The sequence below is a fragment of the Argopecten irradians genome, chromosome 2 (genome assembly GCF_041381155.1).
Source record: "Argopecten irradians isolate NY chromosome 2, Ai_NY, whole genome shotgun sequence".
NCBI classification, from domain to species: Eukaryota; Metazoa; Mollusca; class Bivalvia; order Pectinida; family Pectinidae; genus Argopecten; species Argopecten irradians.
In genome coordinates this window covers 41,219,117-41,236,166 of record NC_091135.1, presented here as the reverse complement: position 1 = coordinate 41,236,166, position 17,050 = coordinate 41,219,117, and the positions used below count along the sequence as shown (strand labels likewise).

The window sequence follows — 17,050 nt, the reverse complement described above, 5'->3', positions numbered from 1 at the left end:
AATCATTCAAATAAAACCTTCAACCACGGCATTGATAGTACATGTACGTTAGTATTAATACGGTATGCCATTATTCATGCTAAACTTTCTCTTTTTTTGCTGCTCAATTTGATAAATTTGGCTAAATTTGACAGATCTTTTATATTATCTGTTTTCATTAATTGCACAAATTTAAACATACTAGGGGTTTGAAAATAATATCTCTTGATACACTTTCTTCTTACATCTTTAAAACTTTCGCATTTAAAAATAAAATGATATTCATCCTCGATATCCCCGCTATTGTATGATGTACAAATTCGACGACTTCTATCTGTATTGTTATAACGACCTCTCTCGATATTTAACTTATGTGACGACATACGAATTTTTTATATTTCTTTCAAATTTTGAGTCCCTATAGATTTTGTTAAATATTTCTGTAGACCAAAACCTTCGTGAATATATTTGTACAATGAGCACTTAGAGATAATTCTATCTGTTCACTGCAGTCTTGTTGGAATATATCATACATTCTACGTTTGATGATATCAATATCTTTGTCAACTATTTTATCACTATGCCAAATATAACCTAACCCCATTCTGTATAATTCATCTCTGACACTATCCGACCAATCACTCCCCTTCTCAAGCATTGGCATATCTGTCAAACATAATAAGGCGATAGGCATGAGTGCAGTTGTCCTACTTTTATTTCATCCAAGAGCTAGACAAAGAGAAACTCCACCATAAAAAGATATGTCACAACTAGAATGATGTAATGCCAAGGTTATAAAGGTACAATATACACGTGTATATTGTATAGATGGTTGTCTGTTAAGGGTCTTTCATGAACGGTTTTTGCCTGACTATATGCACACCATACATTGGGTGATATGGAATTGTGTATTATGTATTATCGATATTTGATTAGGAAATAAACTGAAAGGAATCTGTTCAAGGTTGTCGACACAGAAATGCACCCAAGCGTGTATATTGTTTATTAGGAATGATTGACAAGTTAGAAACGGTCTAATAATAAATGGATCATGTATTTGTGTTGGGTTTTATTATGAACCACCTAGGTATTGCGATATTCTGTTGTTACACAGGTATATAATCATTTATATTATTATTACGTGTATTATAAAGGATTTTTGCCGAGCCTTTTCTATGTTACATATACGTCATATGACGTTACAAACACATCGAACTGCAAACAACAAAAAAATAAGTAAAAAAAAATCTAAATCGTTTAAACAACTTCAATTGTGTATATTTATTCAAAAACACATTCAAGTATATGTCACTTATCTACAATGTTAATATGATGAAAACAAAGCTGTGATATTATCCATGATTATTTTGAGGTATATGCAATAATAATGATTATTATCCGACCTATGACTGTTCGATAGAACATCAGTAACTGTTCATTATCAGGTAAGTACACAAATCTCGTCAGGAGAGGAATACTCTCTGCCAACTTGACTACATGTATGTTGTTACTATGACAACAAATTAAAAAAATACTAGTATCTTATTTCAAATATAATGTATCACTGATCAATTCAAAAGAAATTAGATAAAAATCTATTAAAACAGCCATTACTTTCGTTACCATACAACATTGGAGAGACACTGACGCTTTTTAACATCTACGTCACAGACAATAATTACCATGTGTAATTTCAAATCATCGGATCTACAGTTTAGCAGGAAATCTCCGGAGATTAATTGTGGATAGAATACAGTAAGACATAGATGGTGAGATAATTAAAACACAATTCAGGTGCGAACCCATCTTACAGCGACAGGTAACATATTAGAACGCTGCATAAATGCTTTAGAATGAGCACGTCATCATAGTTAACCATAGAAATATCTTTTCATGTGTATGTCATATATCAACACACGAATTAGAAAAATTAATGAATATTAGATATATAAACGAATACAGATGATAATTTTCAGATCATCAAAATCATTACAACAAAATTGATAAATATTTCGCTATAGTTACTGCTTTTTATCAAGGATACCGACCGTCAGGTAGGTAACAGCCACCGTCTCCAGCAACGTATTGACCATTGTCACCACTAAAAATGTATACCTCCAAATATTTCAAAATTTAAAAATAATCAAACAATCATATTAGCACCATTCCCGAAGTTGTCCTTTGTAAATGAACGACTACTCCTCTCCCAATAACAGTAACAATACATAAACAGTAACAATCACTATATGTGTACGAGTCCACCTCACTCTGTAGAAAGAACAGGTGAATTGTGGACAGCAGAAAATTATCGAACGCATGTGCTTTATCAGATGTTGCTCAGATAGCCCAATCACCATCCTCATCCATGTTATGAAAACGTACATGACGCAGGCTTTGCCTCCAACAACACCTGAAACAAACAATAGATACTCGTGGGCAAAGAAATCAAAAACAATACACCCCCGAGAATCAACATCGCTAACACCAGAAAGAGCACTGCACATTTACATGAATGGTGCGCATGGTCACTACTGCAGTTCAGATTTGCCACGTTTGGTCCATGATGAGACTGAACAAGCCATATACTGTCAAGGGACCGCTCATCTTTGACAATCACTGTCAAAACCTTTGTCTCTAAAAGCTGACCAGATTTCTGTAAGACAAGAAATTTGTATAAAACATAAGAAAAGTACATAACGAAGGAAGAGAAAGAGTCCTCTGCCTGAATACATCATCATCGGTCCCAGGTATAAATCACACTGACGATTTATGGGTAGATAGGTCAGTTTGCTGTGGTATCATAATTATGATAAGATAAACCTATTATAATTGACAGAACATATTTCGATTACATCGTAATATCGACCGGAAAACTTTTCCGTAATCTTCGTCCATCTGAATGTCAAGAAATCCTATGAATTTATTGTGATTACAGAAAATGAAGTTTTGATATTATTTATAGCAAAACACATCCATTCCCATTACAAATGTAAGGAAATATGGTAAGTATACGCATCATATGATTAGTCGTTCTTCATATCCATTTCAGTCCGGAAATAATATAATGATATTGGAATAGCTTAAGTCGTACTTACATCATTTAACCTTACAATTCTTTTTCACTTCTGAACTTTTACAAATATTACAGCCGCGGATATTTTCCGCTGTACAGTAGTAGATCTTGTAGTTATAGTATTCACGTAACGTAAATCCAAAACTTTTAAACAAATTTCTTACTTCCTTCATCCAAAGAGTTTGCTCCTTCGCTACTTCCGGCAGCACCTGATATGATGTGTATCGGGACCGTTGGATTATTGTAGTCATTGACAACCACTTCGTCTTTGCATACTGACCAAAGGCGTTCATAGGAATGTTCATGTGCTTGTAGAATAAGGTCTACACCTTGTGTATAGAAAAGATCTTCGAGTCTACAATACAGACAAAACAGGTCATATAATTAGTCTATATTTCATGAAAGATAGTCGTCGCAATCTTCTCCTTTGTTAATTTCTACCCATCCTCGATACTCCAGGGGTTCAAATCACTTATGATCTCTACACCCCTATACTATCTCATAGTAAAACTGATGGCAACAGAACATAACAGGTAATTTAGTCATTTGATATACATCAAAAGAGCCGTATATAACGGTACACTGTTGTCGACTGTGTGACTTTGATGTTAGGCGTCGCTCTCTCTGTAGTTTTCAAAGGAAATCTTTGCTGGCCTGTGATTGGTCAAAGGTTTTTCGCTGAGCTGCCTTCAAATTTACTTTGAGATAGTCCAGGAGTGTAGAGATCGTAGGTGATCGGAACCCAAGGAGTATCGAGGATGATGTCTACCGTACCAATAACTTACCCATGTTTCACTTTATTGCCGATAATCCAGCCCGTACAGTCATCAGTACTATTGTTAGAACAGTACATTGGTCGATGGGCCATTGCTACTATCCATGGCTGTTTGTCTCGATTCTGATTGGCTTTCGTCAAATCATCCAGTAGCCAGTAGAATTGTATACACATGTAATCCGAGTCTGGTATGAAATAAACTTCAGTAGAGAACCTGAAAACAAAAACAAATATTTAATAAATATTTTTTTATAGAAAAATCGTCAGTATAACAACTCCAGCATCATCACACAAGCATACCAACAATAATACCCTTTCGGTGGGAGACATTTCAACTGCACTTTTGATAAGCTGGTTGACAATCCATACATAATTATTAATTGCTTAATACCAGTTATGCTAAGATTTATCAGCAAAATTTGTTTCATCCTTCTGCATTAGAGAAAGAACATATTTTAAATTTGCGCATTCCCATCTATCCAACCATGGTAATATTACCCATTATATGGATTGTACAGAGTGTATATGAAAACGCTCCGTCTTTATGTTTCCAGTCTGATTGAATCTTTACAAATGGTTGTCCTGTCCCCGCTCAGAGTTCATCATGTGGTTTGGTTAAGTTTCATCAATTGAAAGATGGACAAACACGTCTGCAATTAGTCCTCTAAACCTGCCTATATTATTAGGCTTTTTTTCTTTTCCTTTTTCCCCTAAACCTGCCTGTATTATCAGTCATTTTTATTTTTTGCCAAATAAAGAGTCTATATACTAGACAATTAAAAAAGCCTAATAATAGTTTAGTGGACTAGTTTGTAATGTGTACGCGTGTTTAGTGGTGCAAACGTGTACTAGTGCGATATGTAGGTATTCTATCCTCCTGTAATAGCGTAAATTCGGTTTTTATTAAGCTACATTTACCGCGCTGAATATGCTGCAGAAAACACCACATACCAGTAATTTTTCCCTCCCAGTAACATTATACTTAAACCACTAAACCACACACAGTCTGACTAGGACTGACTAGGAAGTGTGGAATGGTGACACTCAGTCTGACTAGGAAGTGTGAAATGGTGAGACTCAGTCTGACTAGGAAGTGTTGAATGGTGACACTCAGTCTGACTAGGAAGTGTGGAATGGTGACACTCAGTCTGACTAGGGAGGGAGGAATGGTGACACTCAGTCTGACTAGGAAGTGTGGAATGGTGACACTCGGTAAGACTAGGAAGTGTTGAATGGTGACACTCGGTAAGACTAGGAAGTGTGGAATGGTGAGACTCAGTCTGACTAGGAAGTGTTGAATGGTGACACTTAGTCTGACTAGGAAGTGTGGAATGATGACACTCAGTCTGACTAGGAAGGGAGGAATGGTGACACTCAGTCTGACTAGGAAGTGTGAAATGGTGAGACTCAGTCTGACTAGGAAGTGTTGAATGGTGATACTCGGTAAGACTAGGAAGTGTGGAATGGTGACACTCTGTCTGACTAGGAAGGGAGGAATGGTGACACTCAGTCTGACTAGGAAGTGTGGAATGGTGACACTCGGTAAGACTAGGAAGTGTGAAATGGTGAGACCTCAGCCTGACTAGGAAGGGTGGAATGGTGACACTCAGTCTGACTAGGAAGGGAGGAATGGTGACACTCAGTCTGACTAGGAAGTGTGAAATGGTGACACTCAGTCTGACTAGGAAGTGTGGAATGGTGACACTCGGTAAGACTAGGAAGTGTGTAAATGGTGAGACTCAGTCTGACTAGGAAGGGTGGAATGGTGACACTCAGTCTGACTAGGAAGTGTGAAATGGTGAGACTCAGTCTGACTAGGAAGTGTGGAATGGTAACACTCGGTCTGACTAGGAAGTGTGGAATGGTAACACTCAGTCTGACTAGGTGAATGTGTGGAATGTGGAATGGTGACACTCGGTCTGACTAGAAAGGGTGAAATGTTGAGACTCAGCCTGACTAGGAAGTGTTGAATGGTGACACTCAGTCTGACTAGGAAGTGTGGAATGGTAACACTCAGTCTGACTAGGAAGTGTGGAATGGTGACACTCATTCTGACTAGAAAGTGTGGAATGGTGACACTCAGTCTGACTAGGAAGTGTGGAATGGTGACACTCAGTCTGACTAGGAAGTGTGGAATGGTGACACTCAGTCTGGCTAGGAAGTGTTGAATGGTGACACTCAGCCTGACTAGGAAGGGTGGATAGTGACATTCAGTCTGACTAGGAAGTGTTGAATGGTGACACTCAGTCTGACTAGGAAGTGTTGAATGGTGACACTCAGCCTGACTAGGAAGGGTGGATAGTGACACTCAGTCTGACTAGGAAGTGTTGAATGGTGACACTCAGTCTGACTAGGAAGTGTTGAATGGTGACACTCCGTCTGACTTGAAAGTGTGGAATGGTAACACCCAGTCTGATTAGGTAGGGTGGATAGTGACTTTCACTTTTTCAGACTTAACTGCACCTCGCACACGGAAAGAACAGATTTTCCCCTCTTTTATGGCCGACCGCTCATTTAAATGAACACTTTTACGGTCATTCCATGAGTGCGGCAAGCACCAGTTAGAGTACTGCTCAGCTCATAGGAAGCGGAGTGCAGCGGAAAGACTGGTCTGCCAGTTTAAACTAGAACTTAAAGTGAACGACTAATAGCCCCGATACATAAAAGTATTTTAGCTCCATTAAAAGGAGACATTGTAGAACTCTATTAAGTTTACTCATCTCCCTTTTATGACAGGGCTCTGTGTACCAAACTTTATCAAAATCGGTCGAGTAGTTTAGGAGGGGTTTGCCTGACACTTTTGTGTCTACAGTGTCTACACTTTTGGGTCTGCTAGAAATCCCACTTCCTAAAGATGAACGTTAAGCAGGAGAAAAAATACCAGAGCTTAAAACATTCTTTGCAGAAGCAAACTTTCAACCCAAGGCCAAAAGTGAGGTAGACGAAAGTCGTGAAGATTAATGGAAAGACATTCCATCACATCTCATTGTGTGGTTGTATCGTGCCACAACACTGGGTGCACGCATGTCCTAAGCAATAGTTTCAGTTGATTAGTGTTGAGCACAAAGCTTTCTCAAAAAGATCGACTCACACAATGAAATGAACAAGTCTAATGTTATAGCTGTACCACAAACGGTCCATAGGCATGGGCCAGTCGGCACCTGACATGGAGAATTGAGTGCGGTAGTGATGAAAGTCATGGCCCAACTCTGTAAGGAACAATAGCAGATAGAAGCTTACGGTATAAACATATGAATTTAATATTAATTATCAAAATTCAGTGACCTCTTCGTAATCGTACAAGATTTTGAAGTTATTTATATTATATTCAAAGCTGTTTTTCTTGTCTCATGTATTGAAATTCCATGGTAAATGTGTTTAAAAACAATTTCACCAAAGAAACTTTTTAAATCAAAAATAGTACCGAAAAAACAAGAAAGTTTTCTTTTGTTACGAAAAAATATGTGTTACTAAAACAATTATTTACCCCTTACTTAATAACTCTTTATTTTCGTAACATAAATTTTCCGCGTAATTTCAAGAGAAAACTTATTTTTGCGAATAAATGTATAAAACGTATACAAGAATGCGCGAGTGTCAGTAACAACCCTTGAACGCAAATCTAATTAATTTAAGTAAAGATGACGAGAAGTATTGCATTCACGAACATAAAGTTATCAACAGTACCGGGTAGTATATAGATGGCGTTGGCTTGAGATAGCTTGTGACTCCGCCACTGATCTATTATACTCACCCAACCTCCATCACTCTCCAGATCGTAAAAGGATATTTCTGGCCAAATTTGCATAATCCCCGATATGAAAGGATGCATTTCTAGCCAAATTTGGTTACAATCCATGCAGAACTCTAGGACAAGTAGCGATTTATAGGATTTACCTCTATTTCCCCCTATTGGGCCCCATCCCTCTTGCCCCCAGGGGATCAGAGCCAAAATTTACACAAGTTCTGTTCCCCTTCCCCTAAGGATGTTTGTGGCCAAATTTGGTTACAATCCATGCAGAACTGTAGGACAAGTAGCGATTCATAGGATTTACCTCTATTTCCCCTATTGGGCCCCGCCCCTCTTGCCCCCAGGGGGTCAGAGCCTAAATTTACACAAGTTCTGTTCCCCTTCCGCCAAGGATGTTTGTGGCCAAATATGGTTACAATCCATGCAGAACTCAAGGACAAGTAGCGATTTATAAGATTTACCTCTATTTCCCCTATTGGGCCCCGCCCCTCCTGCCCCGGGGGGTCAGAGCCAAAATTTATACAAGTTCTGTTCCCCTTCCCCCAAGGATGTTTGTGGCCAAATGTGGTTACAATTCATGCAGAACTCTAGGACAAGTAGCGTTTTATAGGATTTACCTTTATTTTCCCTATTGGGCCCCGCCCCTCCTACCCCCGGGGAGTCAGAGCCAAAATTTATACAAGTTCTGTTCCCCTTCCCCCAAGGGTGTTTGTGGCCAAATTTGGTTATTATCTATGCAGAACTCTATGACTAGTAGCGATTTAAAGGAAATGTTGACGGACGGACGACGGACGGACGGACGGACGACGGACGACGGACGGACGACGGACGACGGACGACGGACGCCGCGCCATGACATAAGCTCACCGGCCCTTTGGGCCAGGTGAGCTAAAAATGGCATCGTAGTATTCTGACGTCACATCCTTTTCCAGCATATTCAGAGTTTTCTCGCTCGAAGACCCGTATCCCATGTCACCGTAAAAATAACCTGTATAGGTCGATCCTGAACACAAAGGCAAAGGTGAAAAGAAAAAAGGGGATAGCAATAAAAACGTGTAAATAACGATATGGATAGATAATTACAGGACAGTGATGTTCGTGATATTAGTTGTTGATGATGATGGTGGTGGTGGTGATGGTGGTGGTGGTGGTGGTGGTGATGATGGTGGTGGTGGTGGTGGTGGTGGTGGTGGTGGTGGTGATGATGGTGGTGGTGGTGGTGGTGGTGGTGGTGGTGGTGATGGTGGTGATGATGGATGGTGGTGATGGTGGTGGTGGTGGTGATGGTGATGGTGGTGGTGGTGGTGGTGGTGGTGGTGGTGGTGGTGTGATTGTGGTGATGGTGATGGTGGTGGTGGTGGTGGTGGTGGGTGGTGGTGGTGATGTGGTGGTGGTGGTGATGGTGGTGTGGTGGTGGTGGTGATGTGATGGTGGTGATGGTGATGGTGGTGATGGTGGTGGTGGTGGTGATGGAGGTGAGGGGTATAGAGGTAATGTTCGGTTGTTAGTGGTGATGATGTGATGTGATGGTGGTGGTGGTGGTGGTGATGGTGATGGTGATGGTGGTGATGATGTGATGGTGATGATGATGGTGGTGATGATGGTGGTGGTGGTGGTGGTGGTGGTGATAGTGATGGTGATGATGATGGTGGTGATGATGGTGGTGATAGTGATGGTGGTGGTGGTTGTGTGGTGGTGGTGGTGGTGGTGGTGGTGATGGTGGTGGTGGTGTGGTGGGTGGTGGTGGTGGTGGTGGTGGTGGTGGTGGTGGTGGTGGTGATGATGGTGATGGTGATGGTGGTGGTGGTGGTGGTGAGGGGGTAATAAGAGGTAATGTTCGTGTTGTTAGTTGTTGATGATGATGATGATGATGGTGGTGGTGGTGGTGGTGATGGTGATGGTGATGATGATGGTGGTGATGATGGTGGTGATAGTGATGGTGGTGATGTGGTGGTGGTGGTGGTTGTGATGATGGTGGTGGTGGTGGTGGTGATGGTGGTGGTGGATGGTGGTTGTGGTGGTGGTGGTGATGTGATGGTGGTGATGGTGGTGGTGGTGGTGGGTGGTGGTGGTGGTGGTGGTGGTGATGGTGGTGGTGGTGGTGGTGGTGGTGGTGGTGGTGGTGGTGGTGGTGATGGTGGTGGGATGATGGTGGTGATGTGGTGGTGGTGGTGGTGGTGGTGGTGGTGGTGGGGTGTGATGATGTGATGGTGGATGATGGTGGTGGTGGTGATGGTGATGGTGATGATGATGGTGGTGATGGTGGTGGTGGTGGTGGTGGTGATGATGATGATGATGGTGGTGGTGGTGGTGATGGTGGTGATGATGATGGTGGTGGTGGGTGAGGGGTATAACAGGTAATGTTCGTGGTGATGATGATTGTTGATGATGATGATGATGATGATGATGATATCTGGTAAGCATGGAGTACTACCTGAGCGCTCGGTTGAGTCTGGAAACGCCATTCCTGGCTCATTGCGTTGTTACAGGTGATTTGGTAGGTATAGTTTTGGTAGGGTCACAAGCCCTGGAAAAATACATTTCAAAGTATATCCAACTGTTGTTCTGTTCACTGATGACGAGAAACCTACTTGGTGACATTGGCGTCTACTCTTTTACGTTTTTCATTCATTATTGCCCAATGATCCACCCGACAGCCTCACTAGTTGACCACGTAACTTTCATGACGTCAGCGGTCGAGTCGAAGCTTACATATGTATCTGTGAGATGTCCCACTGATAATGTGTACATTGTATTAAATGAGAATCGCGTTGGTTAGTTAACAACAACAAACAAATAACTGATTCAACAAAATTAAATAATTCTTTTTGAATAGTTAGCTTCCTTCGTTCAAAGTCTTCAGATTTTATTACAAAATGAACTGAGTATTGTACTCGGTATTAAATAATTCTTTTTGAATAGATAGCTTCCTTCATTCAAAGTCTTCAGATTTTATTACAAAATGAACTGAGTATTGTACTCGGTATTAAATAATTCTTTTTGAATAGTTAGCTTCCTTCATTCAAAGTCTTCAGATTTTATTACAAAATGAACTGAGTATTGTACTCGGTATTAAATAATTCTTTTTGATGAAGCTTTATAGATTTACATTGTATAGAATAGCTTTCCTTCATTCAAAGTCTTCAGATTTTATTACAAAATGAACTGAGTATTGTGCTCGGTATTAAATAATTCTTTTTGAATAGATAGCTTCCTTCATTCAAAGTCTTCAGATTTTATTACAAAATGAACTGAGTATTGTACTCGGTATCTGCTTGATGTTGTTTTTCGTTTTGTCATTTTATGGATGTACTCCTCTGAAAAGTCAAAATTTTCTTGTATTAAACTTTTTTTCTCATATGGATTTTTGGAAATATAAGTTCATACCATAAAAGAATCTGGAAGAAAAAACATATGTCCGTGTGCTCGTTTATGAGCTATTGTCACTCAAATATACCTAGTTGACAAAATATTGGATTTTATGGGCTTTTTGCCGTTTTGACCATATACACAAGAAATTTAAGCCATAATTTCCTAATGAACTGTTTGATTTGTATGGATGTTTGTAGATGAATATACCAGTTTTGATTAATAAGACTAATAATTTTTCACAGCATAACAACATATGCTACCCCTACCCTTTAATTTTGAGCTACAAAATGCACAGTTTTCAGCCATTTTTGCGAAATTTAACCCTTTATAGAAAATGTTCTGATATTGAACTTTTGTTGATATTTTGCATATCAACAGGGAAATGGTTGTTCTTTCTAAACCAGGCAGAAAAATGGGGGGTCCGTGTGCTTACTTTTTGCCCCATATGAATATTTATTATTTTTCAGTATTTTAGAGTGAAAAATAAAAGTGCTCAAATTACCATTAAATGTAAAAATAAAGTGACAAAAGTGTATCATTTCATACATCTATACTCAATATTTTAATAACCACGAACCCAGTAAAGATTTGCAGCAAAATTTACCTCGATACAGCTAAAAAATACTGGCGCAGTGATGATTTAAGTAAAAACAATTTCAGTCAAGTGGTAAAACCGTGGCTCTACTCAAAGCGAAAAAAGACACAATTTCAAAATGGCCGCCAAATGGGTAATTTCCTAAAATCCCTGTATGAAAAAATCTACTAAAAATAGAAATGTAATTTTTTGACAAAAATTGTAACTGACAACTTGCTACAGATATTGATAGATTTTATTTGAAAATTTCATAACTTCTTTGATCTATGTCGAAACGAGACTTCAACGGGACTGAAACTTCAGAAGGATACATCCTTAAACTACAGTGAAACCTGACTTTACTGTCCATTGACTTTACCGACCAATGCCTTTACCGACATCATGTGGTTGGAATGTTTCATTAGCATTTCTTTATTCTGTAATAATAATCACCGAAAGCAAAGACTTAGTAATCTAAAATAAAACAAAGTAAAATCATTGAATTCCCTTTATTCAATTTAGGAAAATAAAATAAAAAGCATTGTGAAGAAGAAACATACTTACCGACATAAACAAACAAAACTGTCAATGTCGTCTGATTGCCCATCGTCACTTATTTGTTTTCTACCTTGTCGTAAGGCATGGATCATCTTACGATGACTTCCACTACAGGTGAAGGCGTTGTTGGTGTCACACCTTTGGAGCTAACACTTTGGTCACTAAAACACAACAGTTTCTGATCACGAGTTCAACCAGATGGTCTAGATTCATCATACTCCAGTGCCGGTTTGGCTTTTATTAGTTATCATGGTAAAAATAATAAAAACATGTATTTAGTTTTAATCAAAGAAATGGGCAAGATCATATGTATAAAAATACTGATAACGACCACAGTAACAAAACTGCATTCCAACTAAAACTCGATATAGTATAAGATGTTGCCATTTCATATTTTGTTGTGGTGTTGACCTTGAATTTGCCATTTCCCTTCATCTTCACATCTATCAAAGCAATTGGCCTGAAAGAGCAGGAAGGCGAATGCTCAGTTTGACACCCCAACTTATGGCAATATACTAAGACCCCATTACAAGAGAAAATGACAAACAAATAAATAATCATGATTACATAAATGTAAGCTAAAAAGCATACAACTGAGGTTTTAAAAAGTACTACGGTGGCTGATTTGTGCCATTTCGTCTTTTCGTCTTTTCGTCTTTTCGCCCCGAAAAGACGAGATTTAAGAAACCTTAATTTTCGTCTTTTCGTCTTTTCGCCCCGAAAAGACGAAATTTAACAACTTTAAATTTCGTCTTTTCGCCGCGATAAGACGAAAAGACGAAAAGTCAAACACGAAAAGACGAAAGTGATACACGCTAATTAGCGACTTTGATTCTCGTCTTTTCGCCTTCAAAATTCTCGTCTTTTCGTCTTTTCGTCTTTTCGCCCCGAAAAGACGAAAATTAACAAACCTTAATTTTCGTCTTTACGTCTTTTCGCCCCGAAAAGACGAAATTTAAACAAACCTTAATTTTCGTCTTTTCGTCCCGAAAAGACGAAAATTAACAAACCTTAAATTTCGTCTTTTCGTCTTTTCGCCCCGAAAAGACGAAAATTAACAAACCTTAATTTTCGTCTTTTCGTCTTTTCGTCTTTTCGCCCCGAAAAGACGAAATTTAACAAACCTTAATTTTCGTCTTTTCGTCTTTTCGCCCCGAAAAGACGAAAATTAACAAACCTTAATTTTCGTCTTTTCGTCTTTTCGCCTTCCGGTCTGGTGTGGAAGTCATTTTGAAATCTTTTTATCTTAATATTGACTTAATTGTTCAATATAGAAGCATCAAAGTAGTTTGTGATAACAATCGATTTATTAAATTGATAGTATTACAAGTATCTTCATCAATAACTAAGATTAGAAGTTTTAAAACAGAAGTCAACATGTTTGTTTGTAGACAGCAGTTACGTAGATTTCTCACACGTGGCATATGCCACGTGCCACTAACAGATTCATCATTCCGCAAATCCTTTAGCGTGATTGATACATTTTTTTAAAATTCATTAATATCTAATTTTTTGTGTTCTAATCGCCCTCTTTAGCAATTACGCTTATCAAAACATTGCCGTGTATATGTAAGGACCATAATGAACTTAGATGCTAAACACATAGCACTTACAGGAGTTGCCTCCCCTACACAACTTGGAAAAAAAAAAGTTGTCGGCGGGTATTATTTGAAAGCGTTTGAACCACGGATAAACTTGTTAACAAAATAATTTATGAAAGACAACTCGTGAAGACTTTGAGTTTAAAGGAAGGACTTGTACCAAGAAATTGCTCAAATACAGTTAATTATAACAGTCAATCAGTAGGTACAATGTACTGTGTATTATTTGAAAAGACATTTTGACTACATACATGACATGGTCTTCATCATAATTGTACATTAGAAATTACATTATAATCTCTGTCGTATATGATAGATGACAAAGTATATCTGTAATTTGTATTTTTTCGGGGCGAAAAGACGAAAAGACGAAAGACGAAAATTAAGGTTTGTTAATTTTCGTCTTTTCGCCCCGAAAAGACGAAAAGACGAAATTTTAGGTTTGTTAATTTTCGTCTTTTCGCCCCGAAAAGACGAAAAAAAGAAATTTAAGGTTTGTAATTTTCGTCTTTTCGCCCGTCTTTTCGGGGCGAAAAGACGAAAAGACGAGATTTTTGAAGGCGAAAAGACGAAAATTAAAGGCGCTAATTAGCGTGCTTCACTTTCGTCTATTCGTGTTTGACTTTTCGTCTTTTCGTCTTTTCGCCGCGAAAAGACGAAATTTAAATTTGTTAATTTTCGTCTTTTCGCCCGAAAAGACGAGAATTAAGATATTTAATTTTCGTCTTTTCGGGGCGAAAAGACGAAAAGACGAAATGGCATAAATCAGCCACCGTAAAGTACAGATATTTCAAGAAGAGTTTATCAGACATACTCATGTTGAACATTGTGATTTTATTTCTCACTCCACCTGTACACATGTATTTTCCTACGTGCTCACCGAGTCCTATGATTTTTTTAAAACATGTTCCTCCATTTTACATTGCATTTTTCAACCTCCCGAATATGAAATAAACAAAAAAGAGATGGCAATTTGACGGATCAATATAAAATAAACAAAAAAACAGAGATAGAAATTTGATGGATCAATATCAAATAACCAAGGCAGATGCTCAAGCATTCAAAGCTTCATTAGAATATTGTCATTGTTGTATCAACATACTTTTATTGAATTTTCTCTAAACTGCCTAAGAATTTACAGACAATATATCATCAGATTATCTGTCAATTTAGATTGCCGTTTAGACCTCTGGGATCCAAGGTGTGTTTTCAAAAGTCACAAAGCCCTAAATTCAGAAACCAGCCGGTAGTCTGCCTCATTACGAGCGTGAGACATTGCCAGATCAACTGTCAAAGGTGTTTTGTTGGGTGGTCAGGTTGAGAACATCTTGCTACAGGATTTGCTAAGGTTTGCTACAGTGACAGACCTTTCAGCAAGTGTGTCACCGAAAGGTTTGAGTGGTTAAATTCTACACTTATATTACCCGACAAACCTAATTAGTGCTACCTCTCGACATAAATAGATCAAACTCCACCATTGGATACACAGACAGTCAGGCCTAACATCCTCCAAACACGGCTCAAAACTTATCAATCAGTCGTCGTATAGTGAAATATAATCGGCTCATGATATTTTTTTCCTGAAGCAGGCCTAATATAACAAAATAGAAGGAATCATCTATATAGAGTCCTCTGACAAAGTATTTGAAGATCAAAACCCGGATTGCAAATACATCTATTTCAAAGTAAAATAATTTGTTCTTGTTTCAATGTTACGAAAGCCTTGCATGTTTCACGTTTGTAGAGTAGTTTTTCTTTCAAAGTTTCAGAACACAAATAAAGTGTTTCTCTTTTCTATATTTTGTGCCAATGTTAATAAATAAAAGCACGTTTCAATGTATAATCTTTTTAACAAACAATGAATTATCATCAGCATTATCACCAGTGTAGCAATGTTCATTTACTAGTAAAAATCTCCGACCGATGTTCTTATATTTATCTTGTGGAACAACTACATCTATTTATGCTATCTTTTTAAGTCTTTGTATCAGTTTTTGACTTGTTAAACGTTTAAAGTTGGAGTTTGGTAACAAAACTCTCAACACGGGCGCTAACTCGTAGTAAGAGTTATTACTATCACATTTTTCGTGCTAACTCGTAGTAACAGCCATTACTTTCACATTTTTCAAAAGAGGGTTATAATTAGGTTCGGTTTGAGGATCACTGAACACAAGGTATCCAAGGTCGATTTAATGATAAATATATATGTATTTTCATTACCAGGCAGAGAAATTGTGGCTTATATGCGTTGGGCTAGTTAAAATAGTTCATAAAGAGTGATAAATTTATAGTTTTCGCCGTTTAAAATATGTGACAGGTCAAGTTTTCGTGGTACACGAGTACCAGGCGCTACATTTTGTGTGAATGAGAAAAATCTAAAGAAACTTCAGTAAATTGGTGATTATCATTGATAAATTACAACACTCATACTACTAGTATTAGCTATATAACACTCGTAGAATAATCAGAATGAAAAAAAAAGCTGAAAAAAAACTCAATTTGCATTCTGTACTTCAAGTTTACCACTTGCCTATAATAGCTATATCCGGTGCGGTCTCATACAGTTGCGTAACATATGTTGTTATCCTGAGAAAAAAAATATAAGTCTTATAACTTTTTTTTAAAAGAAGACCACTGGAAAATAAAAGCTACAAACATCCATACAAATCAAACATCCCATAAGGAAATTATAGCTTACCGTGTATATGGTCAAAAGGGCAAAATTCTCATAAAATCAAATTTTTTGTCAAATAGGTATCTTTGAGTGACAATAACTCAAAAACGAGTCCAAGGACACCTAGCTATTTCCAAAAATACATATTTATATATCTGTGTGATAAAAAAGTTTAATGTAGGAAATTTTGACTTCTTAGAGGTGTACACCCTAATTATGAACAATTATAAAAAAAAAAAACTTACCTTTCCAAAACGGCATTTACTATAGTTTAAATTAGAATGTAAATTGAGATTGATAATTTTGTTGATTCGCAAAAGTTATTAGCGTACCATTGATACTACAATTGTCTACACATTCTGGACAATTTTATCAAAATAAATCAAATGTTAATTTTCTTTAGTCTTATGTTTCCAGCCGTCGTCCTAATTACCGATCGTTAATTGACTATCACTGCGCCAGACGGCAAAACAGCACATAAGTTAACTTTAATGGTTATCTCCCTTTCAACAGAGATAAAGCATAATTCACAAAATAAAATAACCAATTTGTCTTCTTAAGACATCTTTGTGTCCAAAAAAACTGTCAATCAGTCATCAGTCAACATGTAACAGCATATTTAGCACATCTTTTGGCCGCTGCCGTATTTTGCGTAGCATACTAATATACTGTCGGATTTTGCCATACCGGACG

General features: G+C 37.9%; 1 protein-coding gene across 1 annotated transcript; it reads right to left on the bottom strand.

Annotated features, from left to right (window-relative positions):
• Positions 1 to 1,289: 1,289 nt before the first annotated feature.
• LOC138316644 (acid phosphatase type 7-like) lies at positions 1,290 to 7,635 on the bottom strand. Its single transcript, XM_069258318.1, has 5 exons — positions 7,587 to 7,635; positions 6,919 to 7,036; positions 3,838 to 4,041; positions 3,217 to 3,407; positions 1,290 to 2,632 (listed from the first exon to the last, which is right to left on the bottom strand). Exons 1-5 carry the CDS (start codon positions 7,633 to 7,635, stop codon positions 2,580 to 2,582), a joined length of 615 nt encoding a protein of 204 aa, XP_069114419.1. The 3' UTR covers positions 1,290 to 2,579.
• Positions 7,636 to 17,050: the final 9,415 nt, after the last annotated feature.

Bases quoted from the DNA above. Each gene is read 5' to 3' on its own strand.
- LOC138316644 (XM_069258318.1), bottom strand. From the start codon at position 7,635: ATGCAAATTTGGCCAGAAATATCCTTTTACGATCTGGAGAGTGATGGA. The intron at 7,037-7,586 runs GTTGGGTGAGTA...TGTTCCTTACAG, and splicing joins CGATCTGGAGAGTGATGGAG to AGTTGGGCCATGACTTTCAT. The intron at 3,408-3,837 runs GTAAGTTATTGG...TCTGTATTGTAG, and splicing joins GGCAATAAAGTGAAACATGG to ACTCGAAGATCTTTTCTATA.